At 28.4% G+C, this 26,288-nt stretch overlaps 1 protein-coding gene across 1 annotated transcript in view; it reads right to left on the bottom strand.

Moving 5' to 3' along the window:
- The window catches only part of LOC107442591 (chorion peroxidase-like), a 114,188-nt gene that overhangs the window by 3,397 nt on the left and 84,503 nt on the right, over positions 1–26,288 (bottom strand). The window contains exons 6-14 of the mRNA XM_071181788.1: positions 24,109–24,279; positions 18,791–18,958; positions 14,795–14,896; positions 13,321–13,443; positions 12,167–12,408; positions 10,934–11,066; positions 8,826–9,032; positions 5,820–6,005; positions 2,534–2,642 (exon numbers count right to left, since the gene is read on the bottom strand). Coding sequence (XP_071037889.1) covers positions 2,534–2,642; positions 5,820–6,005; positions 8,826–9,032; positions 10,934–11,066; positions 12,167–12,408; positions 13,321–13,443; positions 14,795–14,896; positions 18,791–18,958; positions 24,109–24,279 — 1,441 coding nt within the window. The remainder of the gene's footprint in view (positions 1–2,533; positions 2,643–5,819; positions 6,006–8,825; positions 9,033–10,933; positions 11,067–12,166; positions 12,409–13,320; positions 13,444–14,794; positions 14,897–18,790; positions 18,959–24,108; positions 24,280–26,288) is intronic.

Genomic DNA, 26,288 nt, shown 5'->3' with positions numbered 1-26,288 from the left:
TTGATCTGAATCAGAGAACGATCAATCTCCAATTCAGTACCCCCAGAGGTTTTGATTTGTTATGGGAACATGTAGGACTTCGCGACTCGACAGATTTAATGCCTACGGCCGAATGGATTCGAAATTCCGTTCTCACAAACGTGAGTCCAGTGTCCTGCCAACCAGGTTATCCCGGCCACCTTGTTTTTCTTTAATGTGGTGAAATACAGTTGTTTAACGATCATAGTAAGACACTTGAAGTATTAATTCCCATAACAAATTTAATGTAACAAAATTAAACAAAAAAAGTTAAAATCACAAACCCAACATTTCTAGCCGAGCGCAACCTATGCACTTACTTATACAAATCTCTAAAAAGAAAAAAAATGGGTATTTGTTTTTTTTTTCTTGGGGAAAAAGTCTAATCATTTACCCCCATGACAAATTTTATTTTTTCCTTTTTATAGCTCCGAATCTTACGATTATCTGAAAAGCTATTCATACTTTGGGGTTTCAGAGGGTCATGAAAAACGAGCATTGCACTAAATAAGGAAACAGTTTAAGTTCTTTTTAAAATAGCAGTTGGAAGTAGTTGGTGAAACAAATCTGACTGAAAATAGTTAGCGAATTAAAATAGTGTTCACATAGATGTCGTAGGAACCCACTTTTCGAAACGGAAGAAATTAAATGACACAGTCAGAATAGTTTTCTAAATTTCACAAATAAGAAACTTTTTTTCTCAAATGGGCGAAATACCGGAAAAAAATTAGTTATTTTTTTAACATCTCTTTCTTGTTTTTAACATTAAAGAATTTAAATCGATAATAATTCACGAAAATGTTCTTTATTTGTTTGAAATATAGAGATTTCTAATAAAGACTTATAGAGATATCTAATTATTGATGGAGGGGCATACGTCAACGATGCTCATGGGTTTTGTCACGAGTCATGTGCTTAAAAGTTCTCTTTGAGTGTTTGCATTTTTAAAATCAGAATTACAGCAGTGGGCATAGAAAACGAAGTACCTATCGGTAAATGAGAAGGTGAGCTATTGGAGATATTCTCCACCAATATGAACTTCAGGTATTCACTAAGCATAGGATCTGAAATTTCTGAACTTTTTACAAATCGTTTCGACCGATTGCCAAAAAGAATTTGAAAAATCCACGATAAGTATGACTGCATGAAACTATGCTGAGTATTTTTCATGGATGATAAATCATTGAAAAGTGTAACTTACATTTGAGTTGCCCAGATATAAAATCTACTGTTTCCTACACAAAATGCAATAAATGAAGTTGCTATATTAATGAAGTGCATCATGAAATATGTTTCTTTTTTAGATTCTAAATAATGAGCCATTGAAAAATGAAAATTGAATGCTGAAGAAGATCTGATACATTAACACAAAAGTAGTTATCAGGTTTTGCAACTCGTATAGAAACATATCTCGTAGGCTAATTAAACAATTCAGCTCTTTATAAACAGACGCTATCATTTTAAAATGCGTCAAATTAATTAAAAAAAGTTTTTTTGTCCAATGAGTCTTACATATTATACTACATAAATATTGGCTGGTTAGAAAACGCATCATTCATTGCTAAATTAACCAGATTTATTTCAACCAGTTTGTGAATAAGCACGGAGTAGTGAAGTTTTATTAAAGAGTTATTTCAATAAGCTTAAGAAAATTCACTTTGATTGAGTAAATCTTCGCACTTAAATTAGCTTTAGGGAATGTAGGTTTGTTTTAAAAAACCCTAAGAAATAGCCGCAGAGTGGGAAAAGATGAAGACTTATCGAGTTTGCCAAGCGCGTGGTCTGATTTTTCAATTATCTTCTGACTTGTACATTATTAGACTTGTGTTACTCAAACATGCTGTATCTAACAAAATGAAAACAGGATAAATGTGAAATATGTTTTTAAATTAGCTATTTATATTTCATTAAAAAGGTTTTCTTTAGTCTTTATAACATTCTCAAAAACCCGGAACTTATTCAGTGTTTTTAGCAACGAAAATGTCTGATTTATTTATTTCTGAGGCGGCTTTTGTTTTTGATAAATCTAACTAATATATTGCGACTCTCTTCTTTATAATGTCAAGATATTTAAATATAAAACATTGCTTCAAATATTTTCGAATCAAATTACAATATGTTTCAGAAAAAAAAAACCCCGTTTAAAGTGCGCACTTAAGCTGCAGCAGCATTTAAACAAAAATTATAAGCTGGTCTCTTTTTAAAATAGGAAACTGTAAGTAATTTCGGAATAGGTCAAGGTCACCTGAGGCGAAGCTTCTAAGCATAATATCAATTCTGCAAGCCATAACAGTGTTGTAATAGGGCCTAAATTGTTATCTTTTGAACTGATTTTCGTATTTTTGTTGTAAATAGTTACTTTACTGCCATTATTAATTACAATTTCTAAACTTAGTGATTATAATATCGCTAAATATAGTCACAAGGGAAACAGAAAAAATAATTTTTTCAGCTATAAAAATGTTTATGTTAAAAAGAAATTGTTATAAGAACATATAAGTTAAATAATACTTACGAGTGTGGGTCTGCCATGGCAAACACAGAGTATTGAACTGTTAGCATTTCATCAGCATTATCACACAAAATTCTTGCTAGTCTTAGTTTACGGATCTCCTGAAGTTGTTCTGAAAAATGAAATACAGGCATCAGATTTGAAGATGCTTGAATTGGAAACCATAAAGTTGAATTTTTCTGCATTTTTGTCAAATTGGTCTAGATATTTTCTTAGTAGCTTTTGTATGCTATGCCACATTCCCCTCCCCCCATAAATAATCCGATTTCATCTTTTACGTCATCAAGGTGCTTAGATGAACAGACGTTAAAATAATATGACTATTTTGTGTGAAGGATTTAATCAACGATAAGCATTTGTGAGTCTGAAAAGAAAAATAGAAAGTATGTTAAAACATTAAATGTAGTTAATTTTAAGACTTTCTAAAGCCTATTTGATAGGTTTCTAAAAGGTTAAGAAGGTTCAGTTTACGAGTAGATTTCATATTTATACAGCAAGTTTTGCTGAGTTTTTAGAATAATTTAACTATAATCAACGATTCTGTGCTTTTTTAAAAACCAATTTTGAATATAATAGGGAAAATTAGTATGTGTTCCAGTTTCATTGTAATTATTATTTCATATTTATTTAAATAGTCAAAGATTTAAAATAATTTAGTGATTTAAGAATCAAATAAATCTTTTAAGCCTTTCTGGTAGTCTTTTTCGTTCCTTGTTTGCAAACGAAACTTTCAGAAGTTACTTTTTCTTTGTCTCCTGCGTTACTTGTTAGTCTTGATTCCAATAGATGTCACCACTAGAGCTAACCTCTTTTTGTAGACATCTTATATCATAGTTATAGGAAATGTTTATAACGACCTATATCTATTATAAGGACTATATCCATACTTGGAATAAAAACGTTATTATTTTTTTTAGGTCGTTTAGGTGATTTGTTGAATTGAATTGAAGGGGATTGTTTAATTCTGAATTGTTGAAATGTTGTTTATTTTCTGAATTATGAAACATGCACAAGAGATTTTAAAAACATAACAGTTAAATAAAAAATAGAATTTTAGCGTTACTTAAAAACATGTTACGAATTGTTTGAATAGTACATAAAAACCTTTCAGATTTCTTTGAAATAATGTTCTAAAATTTTGAAATTATAGATAAAAATTATTATTTCAACAAGATTTTACTACATTTTACTTTAAAAATTTGTCATATGCATTTAGTTTTACATGCAATTTTAGTTATAAGAAAAGAGATAGGCAGTAATTCTTACTTGAGCAAAGTGATAAATTAAATTTTGTTTTAAAAAGCAGTACTGGACCATTGCGTTTAAACAAGTCAACTAGGTTACATAGCGCTCTGGTCAGAACGAAAAGGTAAACAATCAAAATTTGTAAAAAGGGCAAGTTTTTTTGTATAATTAAAACCCATTGATGCCAGAATTTTTCATATGCCGTGACGCAATAAAGGTCCTTTTAAAAAAGTGGTTATTTTTTAACAAAATGAATATTTTCTTCCATTAGCTACTATTTGATTTTTAAAAAGAATTAAAAACATTTGCTTGACGTGCTAAGTCCTGTTTTAGGTAAGAGAAATTTTCGTAATTCGCGTGACGCATGTGTCACGGTTTGGTCAACATGGGTTAAAAACCCATTTATATTTATTTTTTCATTATATTATTTTTTCGTTTTGAATGATGTCGTTGCTCCTTGTTTCATTCTCTCCTGCTTCGTCTTGAATTTAGTATTCACGTTTTCATCCCAACGAAAGGCGATTTCAAATAAATTTTATACTTTTAAAGATTTGCTTTAAAAAGATAGAAACTTTGTTAACAAAAATATGCTATAAGCGACTATGTTATGTCAATATATACGACTACTGGTATAGTTGGTGTAAAAAACGCTGAAAGATAGGACACAGAAATGTTTTTAAAATTTAATTCAATTACCTTCCTGGAGCTTTTAGTTTTTAGCTTCTGTTGATTAAAAACTGATTATAACAAGATAAGAAAATTATAACAGAATAAAATTATAGTAAATTACGCTAACATTTATACATGTACAGTGCGACAAAAAAAGGGACCATCCTGAATAACTTTTGATCTAATGATCGGATTTTCACGTTCTAGGACTCATTCTTAAAGGTTCGAAGGGGTGACCTCAAATGTGTTCGTTAATAAGTGCAGACGATATTTTAAGTTATGAAATCAAACAGAAAAATGCACTTTTTCTGAATAAACATGCAATTTTTTGCGACGGATTCAGATTTCTGACCCCCAAATAATAGGGGTTAGCTGCAATCTGTTAAATATGGTCACAATAGTTTGGTCAGGAGAGCACTCCAAAGTTTGGACCCCTTAATGTAAATTTTACTTTTTGCCGATTTTTCTATATCTCGAGAACTTTTTAAGTGCATGTTTAAAAATGTTGCAGACGATTATGTATAAAATTCATTTTTCCAAAAATAATTCCATGCAAAAAATAACTTTTAATAAATATTTATTATTTTTTTATCATTTTATTTAAGAATGGTCTAAAAACAGTATACAATTTCCTGCATTATTTTGAAGAATGTAATTTCACATGGTAAAGTATAAAATTTGAAGGAAATCGGTCTACTAGTACCTGAAAAATCGAATTTTGAGTCTCTGACTTTTTTGAAATTCAATTTCTCAGGAGCTACTCGACTGGTTTCACACACACTTTGTATTTTGCCATGTAAAATTACATTCTTTAAAATCGCGTAAAAAGTTGTATACCTTACAATTTAAAATTTTTCGACCATTCTTAAATAAAGTAATAAAATATAATAAATATTTACTAAAAGTTATTTTTGGCATGGGATTATCTTTGGAAAAACAAATTTTATAATTGCGCCTAAAATTTTTTCGATTCGCGTGAAACGTACGAGACATATAGAGAAATAAGCAAAAAGTAAAATTAATAATAAGGGCTTGCAAACTTCGGAGAGCTTTCTTGACCCAACTATAGAGACCATATTGCGACTTCCCTCTGTATTTTGAGAGGTCAGAAATCCGAATCCGTCAAAAAAATTTTACGTTTATTCAAAGAAAATACATTTTTGTGTCTGATTTTGTAACTTAATTTATAGTCCTCTTTTATTAGTTAGCATATTTGAGGTCACCACCTCGAGCCATTAAGTTTAAGTCCCAGAACGTGAAAATTCGATCAAAAGTTATTTAGGGTGGTTCATTTTTTTGACGCACAGTACACCCATAAAAATTAAATAAATTACAATGTAGAAAAAAAAAAAAAACGGAAATGCAAGTTGTTTACCAGGAGAAAAGGTGGATGGCCATCCATGATTTTCATACCAGAACCTGTCACCCCTTCGGATATTAGCAAATTGTTCTCCGATGAGGCAGGCAAAAGTGGGTCCAACAATAGCACCAGGTAGAGGATATTCAGCGATTCCAATTGTCCATAAATCGATGTCATTCACAGATCTTTGGTGGAGAAGGGGAAAGATATATCATTCGACATGGTAATAAAATCTTATTGAATTAAAATCAAGTATCAGATATATTAATTGTTGAATAAGTCCGTAAATTTAGATCTTTGGTGGAGAAGGGGAAAGATATATAATTCGACATGGTCTTTGGTAGAGAAGGGGAAAGGTATATCATTCGACATGGTAATAAAATCTTATTGAATTAAAATCAAGTATCAGATATATTAATTGTTGAATAAGTCCGTAAATTTAGATCTTTGGTGGAGAAGGGGAAAGATATATAATTCGACATGGTCTTTAGTGGAGAAGGGGAAAGATATATCATTCGACATGGTAATAAAATCTTATTGAATTAAAATCAAGTATCAGATATATTAATTGTTGAATAAGTCCGTAAATTTAGATCTTTGGTGGAGAAGGGGAAATATATATAATTCGACATGGTCTTTGGTAGAGAAGGGGAAAGATATATCATTCGACATGGTAATAAAATCTTATTGAATTAAAATTATAATCAAGTATCAGATATATTAATTGTTGAATAAGTCCGTAAATTTAGATCTTTGGTGGAGAAGGGGAAAGATATGTAATTCGACATGGTCTTTGGTGGAGAAGGTGAAAGATATATCATTCGACATGGTAATGAAATCTTATTGAATTAAAATTAAAATCAAGTATCAGATATATTAATTGTTGAATAAGTCCGTAAATTCAGATCTTTGGTGGAGAAGGGGAAAGATATGTAATTCGACATGGTCTTTGGTAGAGAAGGGGAAAGATATATCATTCGACATGGAAATAAAATCTTATCGAATTAAAATTAAAATCGAATATCAGATACATTAATTGTTGAATAAGTCCATAAATTTGAAAATTAATATTTAAATTACATGGGACTATTTTATCTCATTTCAACGTATAAAATACTATACTTACAAATATGCGCAGCTCATAGACGTACGAAATTAACAATCGAAACATTTTTAAACAAAGCTTAGTATTAACATTACGCTTTACCATCATTGCAGAATCATATCAGCACTTCATAGGTATATTAAATTATGATTGTAATCAAAATTAGCAATAAAAACCTCATCGAACTAAACGTTTTATTATCATTACGCCTTAACAACATTGCAGAATTATATGAGCACTTCATAGATATATTAGATTAACATTGTAATTAAAATTAGCAATAAAAACCTCATCAAACTAAACTAGTTATTATCATTACGCCTTGACAACATTGCAGAATTATATGAGCTCTTCATAGATACATTAGATTAACATTGTAATTAAAATTAGCAATGGAAACCTGTTTAAACAAAATGTATTATTATCATTACACTCTACTACATTGCAGTATTATATGAGATCGTATAGGGTAAACTAACCAGTGAAGGAACACTTAAGCTTCGCTTGCCTTTTAAAAAATCATATTAATTTCAAAATTCGTAATTTCAGTTAAATGACAGTGTCAACATATTTGTTACTAATTGCAAATTATGCAAAAAAATTGCAGAGAACTTACATAATATTGTTTTAAAGTTTTGGAGGTTCAAATAACAAGTAGTAAGAAGACCCAGTGAAGGAACAGCTCTTACCAGTGAAGGAACACAAAATTGCCCAGTGAAGGAACACTTAATTTTGGTTATTTTTTAATGCTCTTTATGAATTTTTTAGCCATACAAATACAGTCGGACATCTATTTAACGAACTTCCATTCTACGAATTTCCCTATTTTACGAATTTTTTCGAGGAACCAAGAGCATTTTGGAAATTTTTTTGTAAAATAACTTCCATATAGCGAAGTGAATTTTCTATTTAACGAACTTTTCATTGAGATCCAATTTCCCTATTTTCCAAAATATTTCTTAACATTTTAAACTTGTTAAAGCAATTTATGGGGGAAATGACATTAAATTAATTTTCGAAGCCACTGCTTTATGAAATGTATTACTGTTTTGTCTAAAAATTATCTTAGAGAAAGCAGTAAATTCCCTTTCCCTTTTTGTTTGCACTTCAAACGAAAAACTCACTTCAAATTAACGGATTTCATCCGTAGCAATTTAACTTAACGCAAGTGGTAATGTATGTTTAAAATTACTTTTATAATAAATGCAACTATATTTTTATACATAAATTTAGACTTTTTTTAGTTGAAAATGTATATAGCATGATAGTGTAACACTGGATAATGTTTTGCTCTATTCTTGCTTTCCATGCAGATTTCTTTTATGGTTGAGATTTATATGATAAATAGTAGATACTAGTTTACAAGATAAAAGTGTATCAATTGCTATTTTAATTATGTCTAGTGTTTAAGAATTTAAAACCTGTTTTGTGTTGTTTAAGTATTTTAAGAGGTGATTTTCTATTTAACGAATTTTCCATATAACGAGCTTATTATTGGTATTAAGTGATTTTGTTAAATAGAGGTCCGACTAAAAACAAGACTATTTGTGAAATTATGAGATACAAGTACTTGTAAAATGCTAACTTTTTTCTGTAATCATGAACTAGAAATTAAAGTGATGTTAAATACAAAATAAATTTAAAAAAATCGTTCTTTCTTATAATTTGACAGTCAAATCTAAATCATTGTGTCATCCGATGCTGTTTATTATCATTATTATTTTATCACCTTTTTGTTTACTCTTTTTCCTCTTATTTCTTGAAGCTTTTTTTCTTTTTTAAGTATTTTTTCTTTCTTTTTCTTTTCCATGTTCTCTTGTTTTAATGTTTTTTAGATCTTTCAGCCTCTTGAAATTTTTGCCATTTCTCTGAAGTTAGTGCAAAAGGTAATTTATTCGCTTTTCTTCTTATTTGACCTTTCTTTTTATCATCAATATTTGGCCAATGTAAATGGCTCTTCCAAACTTCTTCTGATTTTTCAGCAACATTTCTAGAATGCCTTTCTCGAAAATAGACGGGGGAAAGGTGTCTTGAAGTTTGAGGCAAATCCATCTCTTGTTGACTTATATCTAGAGGATCTTTAGAAGTACTGATTTTACTTACAGAATCATTTCTTTTTTCAACTAAGAGAATCAGCATGAGGACTCATTTCAAATTCGATATCTAATATGCATTCATTATCAATACTAGCTTCAGTTCCTAAGTTTGACTTAACCAAGTGGTCTTCTTTTAATACGTGCTTCTTCCATATTGGAAAAAGTACAGGCTCTTGGACATTTTCGATATTAGACTCTTCCGTCAATGCTGTGTTAAAAATTTACAACATATCTTGAGGGATTTCCCTCTCAAGCTTCTGAAGAAATTGAGTATCGTTTCTGTTTAACTTTGTTTTTTGTTGAGGAACTTACTTCTAAATTCTAACATTGTAAAGTAGTTTCTATAAATTATATAATCACGTTGCTATCCTATAATGATAGCTTATTAGGAGTTCTTGGTGCAAAAGCCAGCGAAAAAATGTTCTATTTTTATGATTATATTTAATTAGTTTTCGATTTGTAAACATAGTTTATTAAGTTGCCTAACATTTGATGTAACTACACACCCCGTTAATAAATATAAATTATAATTTTTTCATAAATTAAGCTATTAAATTAACATTTTGAACTGAAATTATTTCAGGAATTATTCATACAATTTTTAACAAAATTTCGGTTGTCCTCTATATAGCAGAATTACTTATCCTAGAGTCATGTAAAATCATATATCACACATTACTGTTCATTCACTGGAAGTATTCCCAGTGTAGGAATATGCCTGTTTCTTCACTGGTTAGAAGCTGGTTTTTGTCTTTTAAACAGAATTTTGATGTATAATATGACTAAAAGTACAAGAAAATTACGAAATTTCTTTTATTTTCATTAACTGAGAAATGAACCCAGTAAAGAAACACTTGTTCCTTCACTGGTTTTTCATCGTTTGGTGATCCAGTGAATAAACACCCCCTTATCTCAGTACTTTATTATGCTATGATGCTTAAAAAAATAAAACGTAACTTCAATAACTATATTTTGAATTCTCTTTTTCACAGTGAGAAAAATAAAACCATTACATGCAATTAATTCCACTTCATACATATAAATACAAACAATCACCTTATAATTTTTTCAAAGAAACAAGGTGTTGCAGAGATAATAACAAATTCAAAATTTTTTCCAGTGAAGCCTATTTGACCAGGTAATGCAAAACATTGCTAGATGACTTCCGATTGTTTGGCAATAAGCTATTGTTACCAATCAATCTAAAGAAAAACTTTCAAATTCTTATTTTTAATCAATATATTTGAAATGTTCCTTCACTGGGTAGTGTTCCTTCACTGGTTGGTTTACCCTATATCTTTACACAAAGTTTCCATACTAAGAACAAAGTTCATCCCTACTAAGTAAAAAACTAAGAAACAATAATTTTAAGCGGAGTTAGTCTGGCATATATCAATAATGCTAAAACTGATCTTTTTTTATGTGTCTTTTCCAAGAAACTACTTATGACATCGCTTTGAAATTTTTCGGGATATTTGAGATTGCATCGGCCGTGATAATGATTTAGCGTTAACATGAATACTTTTTGACTTATGAAAGATTTTTGATTATTAATCAATTCATAGTTCATAATTTTTAAAAAAAAAATTCTGCCGAAAATATGTACTAACAGTTGTCGCAGTGTAAACATGAATATCCAAATATCCTGCTGAAAAAAAGCAATATCATGTTCAGATGTTGAGAAAAAGTACATCAAAAAGGGTCAGTTTTAGCAAATAGATGGCATACAACAGGAAACAATGTTTTGTTTTTCTGGTCGCCAGTGTCATTTTTTGACGAAATCTGTAACTAATTTAAAAAATTGGTTGTAATCAAAATTCAGTTTTTCGCACACTTCTTCCATTTTTCTTAAATTTATTTATTATTTATTATAGTCTGTAATTTTTGTGAAATCGAGTAACTGTTTATACATATTGAGGTGGATTTACCTATTCTTTCATGGAATTTGTTATAACGCTCTGTGACATCTGGTAAAATACTGTGTCCAAATCTGTAAGCTCCAGCTTGGAAACCAGCTCGAATTCCACCGTTTATTTTTGGACTGTATCCATCATAATATCCCTAAAAAATAATAAAGTCAACGATATTAATCATAAAATAAAAGTTAAAAATGAGAATATGAATATCAAATCAAATAAGCAAAGGATATTTTGAGGGGCAGATTGGTCTACCTGTTTTCGAAGTTTACTTTTTTTTTTTGGCTTTCGTAAGTTGTGTACCCGATCTCTGCCAAGTTTTCCTTCGTACTCTTATTTTATCTAAAATTTAATTTATTTACTTTCAAACTAAGAATTTTATTTTATATACTTAATCAAGTATAAAAGATAGATTCTGAAGATTCTACTATGCATAACTCAGTACAGATTAGTCGCTTACTTAATTAATGGATAGCAGTCTTTAATCATAGGACTCAAAAATCAAAGAAATAGTTTTTGTAATGCTTATAAGACGCTTAAGAAACTTTAAAAAAATAAATAATACTACACTATTCTACTTATATTTCAAATGTGTTAAATTTATATTGTAATTTTATTGTAAATCTCACAAATCGCCTTCTCTTTAACATTATAGCGTTATCTACATGGAGAAAAATATTTTGGAAAAATTACCCCACACTATGGTAATGACATTTCCGTAAAAGAAAAATAACAGTAACATAATTCTATTTTAAAAAAAGTAAAATATACGATATTAAACAATTTATTTGGTAATTTTTCCGTTCATGTGGTAACGGATGGTCAGGAATTCTGGCTTTCAAAATTATAGTTCTTATTACCACACATTTTTTAAGAAGTGCTAAACTGAAAAGTAAATTTAACCATATAAATGGTTTTTATGCCGTGCTCTAAGGTATCAGGATAAGATTACCAAATTTTATCACATTTTTCAAATTTCATCACACAGTAGAAAACAATATCTTATTGTTAGTTCTTCAAAAATCATTACCAAAGCACTTCGATTAAAATTTCCGAGATTTTTGGTGTTCCCATAGAGTTAAAGATACAACCATATTCCGGTAGTTTTTCTCTCAGTGTAGGAAATATCATTTGAGTTAGCTAAGAAATATAATTGAGTATGATTTGGTTTCAGAAATAAAAACTCTCAAAATAAAATATAGCAAAATAAAATATATAAAATATATAATGGATGATTGTTAAAACCTTTTTCAGAGGGACAAGGTCATATTTCTTCATTGTTTGATGTCCAATGACCATTGGAAGGAATTCATTATAAGTGACTTGTTGTATTTCAGCACTGAGGATGTGTCTGGCCTCTTGATAGAGGGTCTCGTCGTCCCAATGAGGGTTGATGTGAGCCAAACCTTCTGCCAACCTGTTGTGTTCACGCATCATAATGATATGCATCACAGCCAATTGGAGCTGTTCATTTACACGGTTGTCACCTGTAATACAAGAGTTATTTAATTTACTTGAGTAGAACTATCCAAGGGTTTTTGTTTTAGTTCTTAAATAATTAAAATTTATTGTTTGAGGAAAAAATGCTAAATAAATGGGGTTCTGTGCAATGATTACATTATTTTAAGTTAGTTTTGTATATTAAGTAAAGCAGGTAAAAAAATTCAATATTTATTCATGCTTTCATTGATAAGTATATTTTTCCTTCTAACCTGCTGTTCCTAAAGTATTTCTAAAAAATACTCTAGAAACTAATACATAACAAGTCAGAGTCTTATTGTCCTATGGCTAACAACGAGAGGTTTTTGTGTTTTTTTTTGTTTCATCAGACAATTGCAAAAAGGGCAATTACGACCGAAAGAATTTACCGCCATTTCTTTAAGGACTCCTGCTATGACTTGAAGTCTAAGTAAGAAGTTTTCGAACAGAATTTAATAATTGGAAAACATATGGTATACGGATTGTATATTCAGCGCTTTCAATGAAAATAAATGTGTAAATAACACCATCAGCATTAAAAGTCTTAAAAGATCAATACTTTTAGAGAAATTAGAGTTTGAAATTAAATTTTGGTCATTTAAAAATTTTCTTCAAAGCATTTCGTTGAAAATAAATATTTTATAAATTAAAGTTTTTCCATTTTTTAGATTCAAACTCTCCTAAAACTTGTTAAACACAATAAAAAAGTTTTTGCTATTAAAATTATGAGTGAAATTAACCTCCTTTTTAAGTTTTCAACTGAAGGGATGATATTTTATTTATTCTGAACCACTTTTATTTCAGTGCTTGTCCTTTTCCCTTTGTAAATAATTTAAAAATGATCGAAGATGAGATATGTTAAAAAATTAGATATTTAACATAATAGAATTATTTAAGGATAAGTTAGCTTTAATTATTACCTGCATCAAAACAATACATGTTTCGTGGTCTGGCAATACATCCGAGATCAGGATCAACTGTCTTCATTGGCAATAAATCTTTTAATCCAAGATTTCTGTACAATGGAGTAGTTTTTAGACGACCTAAAATGTTAGACAATATTTACATGTTATAGACACGTAGAAAGCAAGCTATGAGGCTTATTAAAGATGTAAATAATTAATTATTTATAAAACAATCTCAAAAATAAAACTAGCATTTCTAGTGACTGAACAATTGTTGTGTTTTATATTTAACAATCCTTTTTGTCTCCAAATTACTTGATTTTAGACAGAGCGCAAGTTTTCATATATTTGACAAAATTAACTCGAATAAAAATCCCAGTATATTTTGGGAGTTCTTCATCATTTTTAATAGTTTTAAACAATACAGTTTTTTTTATTCAATAAAAATAGTTTATTTTTAATTCAATGGAACAATTGTGATTTTGTTAGTGAAACACGTATTCTGTGTTCATTTCTTGGAGATGACTAGGTTATCCTTTTATACATAGCCTTTATATTTTAATTCAGATTTTCTAATCAGTAGCGTGACTTATGTGTTGCTATTGAACGAAATTTGTACCCTCAAATAAGTGAAGATAGTAAGTTCTTTAATTTGACTAAATATTCGCTTGGAGCCCTTCTCCCAGGTAACAGTTTCATTAAAAACAAAGAAAGTTTTCTGAATTTTTCATGTTTGCATCAAAACTTTAAGTAAAATTAATTTAAGTAATTATTTTTGATTTTGTTAGCGTTCTGGTGTTCTTTAGGCTTATTATTCTGTAATATAATATTGCTGTGAAAACATTGCAAATAAAAATTCGTAGGGAAATATTTGCAAGATTTTTAAATGGTATAGAAAAAGAAATACAGGATATGGTTAATCAACAATTTTTTCATTTATTTGGGGATAAAATAAAAACAAAAGTTTAAAGTCTTATTTTTTATTTAATCGAGAAATATATAACTAATACAATTACATCATATAAATGATATTATAAAGAACATATAGAGTTATATTTAAATAAGTATTACAAAAATACAAATTACTTAAAAGCAAATTAAATTATCTATTAAAATAAAACTAAATGGATAACTTAAAATACAAATAAAATAAATGACACACAAAAGAATTTTGAGCAATATAATGATAAACTTCATGACTCTTTTTGTATAAAATTTTGCTCGAATTTTTCTGACTCGTAAAAGTTAAAAATATTTAAAATCATACTGTATTTAGGAATCGACACTTCCCTACAAAACATTATGGTGGTTTAAATTTTAGAAAAATGTTATTTTGGGAAAATCTTCAGATACAGAAAAATCGTGAATATTTTTAGAAAAAATGGATAGTAAATAACAAAAAATCAAATTTAATTAATATTCTGGTTAATTTTTTTATGTATATTATTTTTAAATTTGCACATTTATGGTCAAAATGTTAATGAATTACCTCCTTTAAATTCTCTCAATCGGGAAGCTGTTTCTTCATTACTTCCATAAATAAAGTTTCCATCAATATTGGCTGATACAGCATTTATTTGCCACCTTGGACCTGAAAATAATAATAAAAAAAATTAAACAACTAATCGAATTAGCAATTTTAATTTTTATAAAGAATAAAAAATGTCCTTGTACAATATCCTTGCACAAAGTCCTTGTAAAATATAGCAGAGTTGGGCAAAAATGTAATCGATTACATTTTTCGATTACAGTAATCAATTACTCGTAATCATGATTACAAAATAACATAATTTTGATTACAGCTGTAATCATGATTACAACAAACAATTGCAGTAATCAATTGCTTGTAATCGTGATTAAAACTTTGATTACAGCTGTAGTCGGGATTACAACAATCGATTAAAGTAATCAATTACTTGTAATCGTGATTACAACTTTGATTACAGCTGTAGTCATGATTACAATAATCGATTAAAGTAATCTTCTACATGTAATCGCGATTAAAACCTTCAAAAGTTTTGATTACAGCTGTAATCGTGATTACAATAGTTGATTACAGTAATCAATTACTTGTAATAAAAATTTTGATCACAACTGTAATCATGATTACTAGTAATTGTGATTACAATTAATCACAACAAAAACGCTTACGGATAATTATGACTACAAGTAATCAAAATGTATGATTGCAAGTAATTATGATTGCATGCAATCTTGATTACAAGTCATTTTGATTAATATATTGAATATAGTCATTAGTATACAAAATCTGATTTTAATGTATAGTAGATAGTATGCGCTTTTGTTCAATGCAGTTATTAAAATACATAATTTGACAGCTACGCAGAGTAAAAGATATATAATTTTGTATTATAGAATCATGACTGTACTTAAGATATTTTTTAAGTGTATGTATATTTTGTACAATATAGTTGACGCTATACATAGTTTTATTTATGTAAAAAAATTTATTATTTTTACGCTGCAGACGTTATTGTGAATAATTTGAATTTAACATATGAATCAAAAATAATTATTAATTCTTTAATACAAAGTTCATTTAATACTCTACATAGTTCGATTTTCATGTACAACAAAAATATCAGTCTCTTGTATATTAGCCCAAAAATTCAAAATCATAAGTCAATCAAAAATATTAGTCCAAAGTTCAGACCGCTTTCCTAACCAAACTATTGGGATCATATTTGCGGCTACACCTAGTATTTTCTTTGTTAGTCATACAAATCCGTAGACAAAAAAGTATGTTTATTCAGAGAAAGTATGTTTTTGTATTTTTTTCCGTAACTTCGTCTGCAATAAATAATTAGCATATTTGAGGTGACCATTAAGATTGAGTCCTAGTGCGTGAAAATCCAATCCTTTGATCGAAAATTATTCATAGTGCTGCGTTTATTCTCTTGCGCACTGTACATTATGTAGAGACTTTGTACTTTGAAAATTAGATAAGTTTTATTAACTTTTATGAAATTGAGATTAACTTAAGATTTTAATGTACTCTAAAGACTTTTTACTGTAAATAATACTAATCCTTATTAAACGTCCGAGATACATATAAATAAAATATCAAATTTTTCCTACTTCATTTTTTAAATCTGGAATTGATTATAGTGGTGTTTATTATGATAAATCATTTATTTTTATAAAACATCTAAATTAATGTTGCTATTTTTTCTCGCTAGATGGCGTCGTATGCAAAACTCATTCATAAAAATTATAATCTTTATGAGATACAAAGAACTGGCTGGGATATTATTGCAAATTTGAAAATTTAGGTATTTAAAATTTTAGCTCCTTTAATTAGTTACTTTTAGAGAAACTAAAAAAAAAAGAAAAAGAAAAAAATTAGCTAATGTTTATAACTAATGTTGAACACTAGCTAATGATTAATGAACTACTAACTAATGTTGAACCAGTTTCGTTTTTGAACGAAATTTAGATATGCAAGGTTCAGTTTAGGATTTTGCGTTCTTAATTTGCACATTTTAAATAAGTACTGAAAATGAGATGTATATTTTTTATAAAATTATTCTAAGATATTCGTAAGCTATCATTCATCATAAATCTTGATAAAAAAAGGGCGTTTTATATGCTGTATTTGTACTAAACGCTTAAGACAAAAATCCTATTGTTTAAGAATTTATAACATAACATTTTATGAAGCATTAAGAACTTATGAAAGTGGATGCTTAAATGATGTATGGCGTATCATTTGTCATGAAGAAATATATTACAAGAAAAAGTAATGGCATTTTCGTTAGAGACTTTATGAAAATTTTGGACAGCTATTAAATTGGGTAAATAAAATTTGTTAGTGTACCATGTAAAAAATTTGGAGTAAAGTAGTAACTGCCATTTTCGGTCTAGAGATAAACTAAGATTTTTTACAGTGCACGTAGTCACAGTTTTTATTTACTTCTAAGTTTTATAATTACTTTTATATATTTATAAATCTCTTGTGTTCTTATTTATTGACAAAAATAATTTCAAACGCATTAGAAACAATTTAATAGCTTCATTTCATTTCTGTGAAAAGCACATTTTTAGTAATATATTTGCATTAAAGTTCTCAAAAACAATTGTTATTTAGTCAAATGAATAAATTTTTTGCAAAATATTAACAGTTTGGTATTCCGAAATATATTCGTAGCATATTTGAAAATACTTTTGTAACTGTTTTATTTTTTAAATTCACTATCAAAAAACGCATTTTAGGGTAACCGGGGCATAAGAAAAATGAAATAGGTGTTAATTATTAGGTAAGATTCACGCATTGAGAATAAAAGTTTCGTTATTTAGAATTTTTTTTAAATGAACTTCCTCTTGAAAATCGAGTTTTAAATTACGACAGAAAATGGGATTTTTTCTCAAAATTATGAAGCTCAGAAGAAAGTAATCTGATAAATAGGATGAAATATATATTTTTTAAAAAGTTCAATTAATTTAATAATTCTTATAAATTTTTATTAATTCAATATATTTAATTGATTCGTATTTAATTAAATTAATTAATTCGTATTTAATTAATTCGTACTTAATTAAATTAATTAATTGAATTAATTAATTTTTAATTGAAAAAAATTATTTAATCGCATTTATGAGTTGTAAGCAGAGTTGCCAACTACCATGTTTTTTGCAAAATATTTTATCGCTTAGCAACTAAAAACTAAAACATTCATAATTTTTGATAATTTTTCATTATTTTAAAACGTGAGAGCTGAAAACCACGTGAGAGCTGAAAAAAGTGGCGTTTCATACCAACTTCTGAATCACATATATGTAGTGGTATGAAAAGAAAAAGATTTTAAATAAAATTTACAAAACGAAGAATAGTACATTAAAACATGAACTTAGCTATCGGTAAAGGAAGTTGGTAGCCCTAATATTAAGTACCAAACGGTAACAATATCGTGCAAAAAATAATATAAAATTGACAAAATAATAATTGTTTTAAAGAATTAATGCGTATATGCTACCAAAATTGTACTTATTTTTTCTAAAAAAGGAAATGCTTTTGCAATGAAACTATTAAATGGATTCAAACACACGTAAAAATATAAGTTGTTGAAAAACTAGAAATACGAAGGTAAAATAAGTTATAACAGTGAAGTGCGACTACTTGCACTGTAAAAACTTTTTAGTTTATCTCAAGATCAAAAATTTTATCAACTATGACAAAATAACAATTGCTTGAAAAAATTAGTGTGAATATATTACAAAAAATGTACTTGTTAAGCTCTTAAATTGATTCAGAAGTGCATGAAAATGTGTGTTGTTCGTTAATAAGCACACTAAAAATAAATAAAAACAAACTATAACAGTAAAAAAATAAATGAAAAACGCATCTTCGTGCACAGTATCATTTTTTTTAGTTTATCTGAACCCAAAAAATAGTATAAACTATTTTACACCAAATTTTTTGCAGTGTAGATTAAAATGTTCGCACATTGCATAGGCTGGTACTTACCAAGTCTGCATCCAGGCTGTAGACCAGCCAAAGATCTTGCAAAATTCATGCACCTTCTTTCAAAATATTTGTAGAAGGGATCGTCTTGGGGGATATCAACAGGATAACAGTTGTAATGCCTTTTATCCACAGCAGTCTTACAACATTCAATGCTTCTGCTGCTAGCATCTGAAATAAATAGATGCTATACCATACAATAAATATGCAAAAAAAAGTACACATCTCTTTTATAAGATTTTTATAAAGATATACTTCATGAGACTCTTAATAAAAAGATAAATTAAAAATATTAGAAATTAGAGTTTTATGAAAAAAAAGGCAACAATATTTTGTGAAGTAATTGTAAATATAATGTTCAATATTAAAAATGATTGTTTTGCTTATTTAAATAAATTGAATTTGTAGATAATGTTTGAAAAAAATTGCTTACTGCAACAAAAATTAAAAATGACCACGAGGGAAAAAAATTGAAAATTTCTGAGTTTAGTTCATTATTGATAATTTCCAATTTTATCTCATTTCGCGTTCTTAATCAGATAGAAACTTAACATATCTTTCTTTAAACGATGAGTAAGAAATTTAATCTATTTTTTTCTTGGAACTAAACATAATTCTCTCTTATCATTAAATTTAAATGGAAAAACTTTTAAACTATTGTTTGATTATTATAATATTACATATTGGTATAATAATAATGTTGTTTTTCCTTATGCCACTTGCCAATACCAGCAAGCCTGCTATAAGAAACCAAGCAAATTTGAGACAGACGGCTGCGTCTCTTGTTTTTCAGTGGCGTCATCTGTGGTCAAGAACACGATTTCAGTCACACACACGTCACAGCCTGTTTCACTGGGAGGACCCATTCATTCGTCCACAGATCGTAATTCTGACTTGAACCAGATATCACTTTTGATCAATCTCTAATTCAGTAACCCCAGAGGTATTGATTTGTTATAGGAACTTGGAGGAATTTTTGACCCCGACAGATTTAACGAGCACCAGTCAATATTTAATATAAGGAATTCCTCGACTAGCAGAATTTGAACTCACGACCTCGCGAACGTGAGCCCAGCGTCTTACTAATCGGGCTATCTTAACCAATATTTATTACTAATAATAACAATAATAGAGCCCGAGCCGCGATGGCTCAAGGGATTGAGCGTTCGCCTTTCAATGAAGTGAACAGAGTTCAAATCACAGGGATGGTTGGTCGATATGAATTTCGCATCCAGTTTGCACTCACCACATTGCTGATGTGAAATATCCTCAGCAGTAGACGGATCATGAATAAAGGCCCCTTGTCATCAGACTAACCGTGGAAGATTCTCGTGGTCTTCCTCACCATGAAACGCAAATGCAGGTTAGTTCCATCAAAAAGTCCCCCACGATGGCAAGTTTCACCCAATACTTGATCCAGGAGTTTCCTTGTCTTCTGGATTGGGTTCAAAATTAGAAGGCTACGGAGTTTAACACCAGAAGTCGTAAACTCAAAAATTGTGACGGCTATTCCACTACGGTTATAAAATAAAATAACAATAATAATAATGGAGCCGTGATGGCTCAGGGGATAGAGCGTTCGCCTTCCAATGAGGTGGGCTGGGTTCGAATCCCATTGGTAGATATGAGTTCCACATTTGGCTTGCACTGGCAAAAGTGCTGACCTCAGTGGTAGACGGATCATGGATTAGAGTCCCCTTGTCGTCAGTCTAACCATGGAGGTTTTCGTGGTTTTATTCTCCATGTAGCGCAAAAAAGGGTTAATTCAAAAAGTTTTCTATGAAGTCAAATTTATCCCAATACTTTATCCAGGAGTTCCCGTTTCTTCTGGATAGGGTTCAAAATTACAAAGTAACGGATTTGAACTTTGGTTGCTGCAAACATAAAAAATTGGGTCGGCTGCTCAAAGATGGTTATAAAATTACAATAATAATAAGGGATAACGTTTTTTTTCCCGAAAATTTTTTTTTTAATGTCCCACACACTTTTAAGAATATCACTAAAAATTTAATTATTGTGAATGAATAAATGAATTAGCTATAATAATAATACTAATCAGAGCGACTAATTACTTTTAACTTGAAAAAGTAGGCAAATTATAGAAAAATAACAACTTAATATTTTTTTGCCTCTGTAATGCATCAACTTAATAATTATGTAAACCAAGTTATAAAAAAGTAAAATGAAAGAGATTTTTCCAATTAAAAAGAATTTGCCTAAAGAGCTTGTTGTCGTCTACGTTTTCTAAGTTATTTCCTTGTTTATATGGCTAATTCTAGTTCTAGAACTTCTCATTTATTGAGTTTTTTCAATTTAGGAACGATAAAAATCACGAAAATAAACGGCATTTTAAAGCGTTAGATCATGGGCGCCGTTTATCTTCACACGTGAACGTAATTTGTAACATTTTTTTTTGCACTTACCTCATTTTAACTCTCATTTTCCGGGTTTGATCTTTTAAGAAGTCGTTCGAAATTAGAAATTGGAACATCTCTTTAGAACTATTAAAAAAGATCATGTACGGATAAAGTCTTCATTTCATTTATTATTATATATTTTTCTTACCCGAGTCGCACAACCTACTTAGAAAAATGGCGAGAGTGAAAATTAGCAAAAAGTAGTAAAACGGAACCTGATGTGAAAACTGATACAATCTAACATCTTCTATTTTTTTTAATTACATTTTTGAGGTTTTCTTACGATTTGAACAATGCTGTCTCGTTGGATGAATGGTCATTATGGCTCATTTTTTTAACATCTTCGCACGTCCGAATGGTGTGAATATTTCGGTCAAGATTTCTGTAAATGAGGATTTAAGTTGTTATTATGTTTTGCGGTCAGTGTTCAAGGTTTTGGTTTTCTATTATTCGGAAAAAAGGAATGATGTAATACACACCGTGGTAGGAATAAATTATATAAATGCATGTGTAAAATAAACAATGAAAATAATTCAATTGTTTCTAAGTAACATTTGATTTAATTTCGTGATATGCAATGTGTGTGTAACCAAAACAATAAAATTATTTCAGTTGTTTTTAATAGCTTTGAATTTGATTTCTATAGGAATTATTATTAATGTTTTAAAGTCCATTAAAAGAAATACTCCAACTTTTTCTGATTAATATTTCACCTTTCGAATTGCGAAAACTAATATTTTATGCTTTATTTTTAAAATAAAATTAATTTTGATTATTTATAGATTCTTTTATGTCTCTGCGAAGTTTTATAAAATTGTTACATTTTTCGCGAGTAAAATTACAGTTTTAGCATTAAAAATACATAAATTTTGGAGATTTTCTTATTCTACGAGCTTTTGATGAGTTGCAGGACTCTTTCAAACGGTAATAAATACGTTGGATTTAAGATTTTCTAATCCAATAATACGAGAGTTTAAAAATCTGTAGGACTTTTTCCTAACGACAGTAAATACTTCGGATTTTGAGATTTTTATTTCTAATGTTACGAGAATTTGAAAAGTTGCAGAACTTTTTCTAATGATAATAAATACTTTGGATTCGGAGATTTTCTTATCTAATTGTACAAGAATTTGAAAAGTTACTGGACTTTTCTAACGGTTAGAAATACTTTAGATTTGGAGATTTTCTAATTTAATCTTAAAAATTTTTTTTTAAAGTTACAGGAGTTTTTCTAAAACGATAATAAATATTTTGGATTTGGAGATTTTCTTATCTAATGGTACGAAAATTTGAAAAGTTACAGAACTTTTTTTTGACGCCAATAAAACTTTGGATTTGGAGTATTTCTTATCTAATATTACGAAAATTTGGAAAGTTACAGAACTTTTTCTAATGATAATAAATACTTTAGAGTTCTGAAACGCTTTTTTCAAATGCTAATAAATACGCAGAATTTTAGATTTTTTCATGCAATCTCAAACTTTTTACTTTTATTTTTAAAAATTATTTTGAAAAGAACAAAATTAATTTCAACAAGTTTCTGTTTTTTATTAGATGCTTTAAACTTGTGATTCATCATTCAATTAGGTTTACAAAATATGTACTAATTAGCCCTTAAACCCTATAAATAAACTTCCAACTTTCTCAAAAAATTACACAAAAAAGAACAAAAAGATTGTTAATTCCGCATGCCTATTCATTGTGTAATAAAACCTTGATGCCATGCCTATATTTTAAAGGCTCATGCATTCATACTTTTTGACTAAACTATGGAATTAAAAAAATTACAAAGGAACGTTTTTGAATTCATACTTAAAAATTAATAAAGTAAATAACCTCATAAAATTCCGTATAAATTTTAATAATCTAGAAATTGTTATAAGAGTTTTGAGGCTCATAGTAAAAACGGTTTTAAATTTATGAATTAAAAATGAACATAAGAAAATAACTATAAAGTAAACAAGTTGACGTGAAAGTCATAAAAACTACTTAAAATATATTCACTTAAATACATTTCAAAAAGATGGTTGACGTTCATAAACTCAAAGCTACGATTAACCACTAATGAACTAAAATTATAGAAGAAACAAACGGTAAGTTAAAAATAAAATCTCGAAGACTATGTAAAAACATACGGAAAAAAATTTAAAATGAGACTTTGAACGTCTATATATCGATTTATAAATTTATCCATTTATAAAATTACATTTATAAATTTATCCATACACCTATCCATTTATAAATTTACATTTTTAAATTTATCCATTTACCTATCAATTTATAAATTTATGTTTATAAATTTATACAATTATCTATCCATTTATAAATTTACATTTTTAAATTTATCCATTTATAAATTTACATTTGTAAATTTATCCATTTACCTATCTATTTATAAATTTATATTTATAAATTTATACATTTACCTATCCATTTATAAATTTGCATTTATAAATTTATCCATTTACCTATCCATTTATAAAGTTACATTTATAAATTTATCCATTTACCTATCCATTTATGAATTTACATCGAAAGTAAAAATTTCCAATTTGAAGTCTCTTCAACAAATAAATAAGAAATTTTTGCAAAAAAAAAAAAAAAAAATACTAACATTTCTCTTCCAAAAATTTCGTTTATTTATTTTCTCAAAATATTAATCTTCATTGTAGTTGAGAAAGAACATCTCAGTTTAAAGGAAAAAAAGACGCATTTTACCCTCATTAAAATTATTTCTGGGATACATAAGAAAATTATTGACCTTTCATAAGTGAATGGAGAAAAAAAACAGTGCACTCGTGTATTAAAAACGAATCTCTTCCTTGCCAAGGCCGGCCATGGCGAAGGAAAAAAAAAATCGATATTTATTTATATCGTCTAAACTGGGTTGATGGTGTATCTTACCTAGAGAAGGAGCAGCTCTGGTCAAATCGTGATCTAACATCTGTCCCCAAGCAGCAACCATATTGCATATACCATAATCATGCTCACTCACATCATGATGCATCACCAAACTCACTACACGTGGACTAGGCAAAGGTGATCCGTCAAATGATCTTCGGGGAATTGAAATACCTGAAAATAAGAACGATAAACAACATGATCTATCGTATTATTATCGTAGAAGATGAGAATATACAAAACAGTATATCCGAAAAAATAAGAATATATTTTTTAATATTAATTATATTTCTAATACTCACCAGTCCCTGGCAAAATTATTAGACGCACTATATGATTCTATGTAAAATCTTAATTATCAGGGGATTCTATACAGCTTGATTGCTTTTACGTGACTGAAACCGGTTTGAACTTGTTTACTTTAGTGTATCATTTGGTTAAATTAGGAGATATACAATATAAATTCGATGGTTGGATAAATTGGACAATATATAATATAAATTCGACGATTGGATAAATTAGACAATTTATTACATAAATATAGAATATTTATTATATCAGGTATTATATTATTATATTGTAATAATTAGATCAAATTATTAGACGCACTGTAGGTTTTTAATAATTACACGTTTTGCACGAGCTCATATTCAATACTTTTAAATTTAAACATACATGTAATGGGTTTTTATACAGGAGAATTTTTACGTCCTTCCTATTTATATTTATTTTTAATGTATTGCATTACAATGTTAACCAATTGATACACGATCGTAAAAGAGTGCAAACCAAAATCTTATAGTGCGTCTAATAATTTGGCCAGAGACTGTATTTAAAATCTAAAATATATTTTTCCTGATTATCACAGTGCACATACTAAAAAAAATTGACACCAGGAATAATTTTTGATCTGATGATCGGATTTTTATGCACACTGTAACAAATTCCGGATAAAGTTACTTATAAAGTACAGGCCCTTTAGGTACATCCACAAAAGCTCAAGAAAGTATCTAATGTTTCGAATATACCCATACATGAGTATAATTCATACATGGGGAAATAAATTCCCAAAATTTTTAAGAAGCATTTGTTTAGTCCAAATCATGCTACGTAAAGTGCATATATAAAGTTAAAAAAATCGAGGACATTTTGAAATTTTTTTAATCGTTTTGTGATGAGGAATTCGTTTTAAAACTTTTTTCAAATTAAAAAGGGAGCATCAACTTTTTTCAAAAATACCCATAGATGCGAAAAAATATGCACCCCAAATTTTTAGGAAGCAATTTTCAGTTCAAACAATTCTAAGTTAAGAGCATATATATAATTACAATAATGGAGGATATTTTCCGAATTTTTTGTAACTTTCTCCAATGAAAAATTCCTTTGAAATTTGTTTCAGATTACAATACAAGCGTCAAATGTTTCAAAAGTGCACATAGATGCGAAGAAATAAATATTCAAAATCTTTAAGAAGCATTTCTTTAGTCCAAACCATTCTACGTAAAGAGCATAATAGTTAACATAATAAAGGATAAATTGCGAATTCTTTATTATATTTTCAATGCGGAATTCATTTGAAACTTGTTTCAGATTACAAAGTGAGAATTAATTTTTTCCAAAAATACCCATATGTCTCAAGAAATGAGTAATCAAAAGTTTTAAAAGTAGGATTCGTTTATTCCAAACAACCATGTGTTAAGAGCATATGTATAATTGATGAAAGGGAGGACAATTTGTGAATTTTATGTTATTTTTTGCAATGAGGAAATAATTTGAAACTTGATTAAGATTAAAAAATGAGCATCAATTCTTTCAAAAATACTCGTATATGTCAAAAAATAGGAACTGACAATTTTTAAAAAGCAATTTTTAGTCTAAACAATGCTAAGTTAAGAACATACGAGGGTTGTAAATTAAATAGTGGCAACTTAACCTTGAAACTCACAAAAGGGGGGTTCTCAAAAAGTATTTATCTTGTTGGTTTAATTTCTATATCACGTAAAGCTGGCTTATTTTTTTGAAAGTATTTATCTTGTTGGTTTAATTTCTATATCACGTAAAGCTGGCTTATTTTTTTGAAAGTATTTATCTTGTTGGTTTAATTTCTATATCACGTAAAGCTTGTCTGATTTTTTTAAAAGTATTTATCTTGTTGGTTTAATTTCTATATCACGTAAAGCTGG

Source organism: Parasteatoda tepidariorum, chromosome 6 (assembly GCF_043381705.1).
Source record: "Parasteatoda tepidariorum isolate YZ-2023 chromosome 6, CAS_Ptep_4.0, whole genome shotgun sequence".
NCBI classification, from domain to species: Eukaryota; Metazoa; Arthropoda; class Arachnida; order Araneae; family Theridiidae; genus Parasteatoda; species Parasteatoda tepidariorum.
The sequence above is the reverse complement of the archived record's forward strand: the minus strand, read 5'-3'. Positions and strand labels throughout refer to the sequence as shown.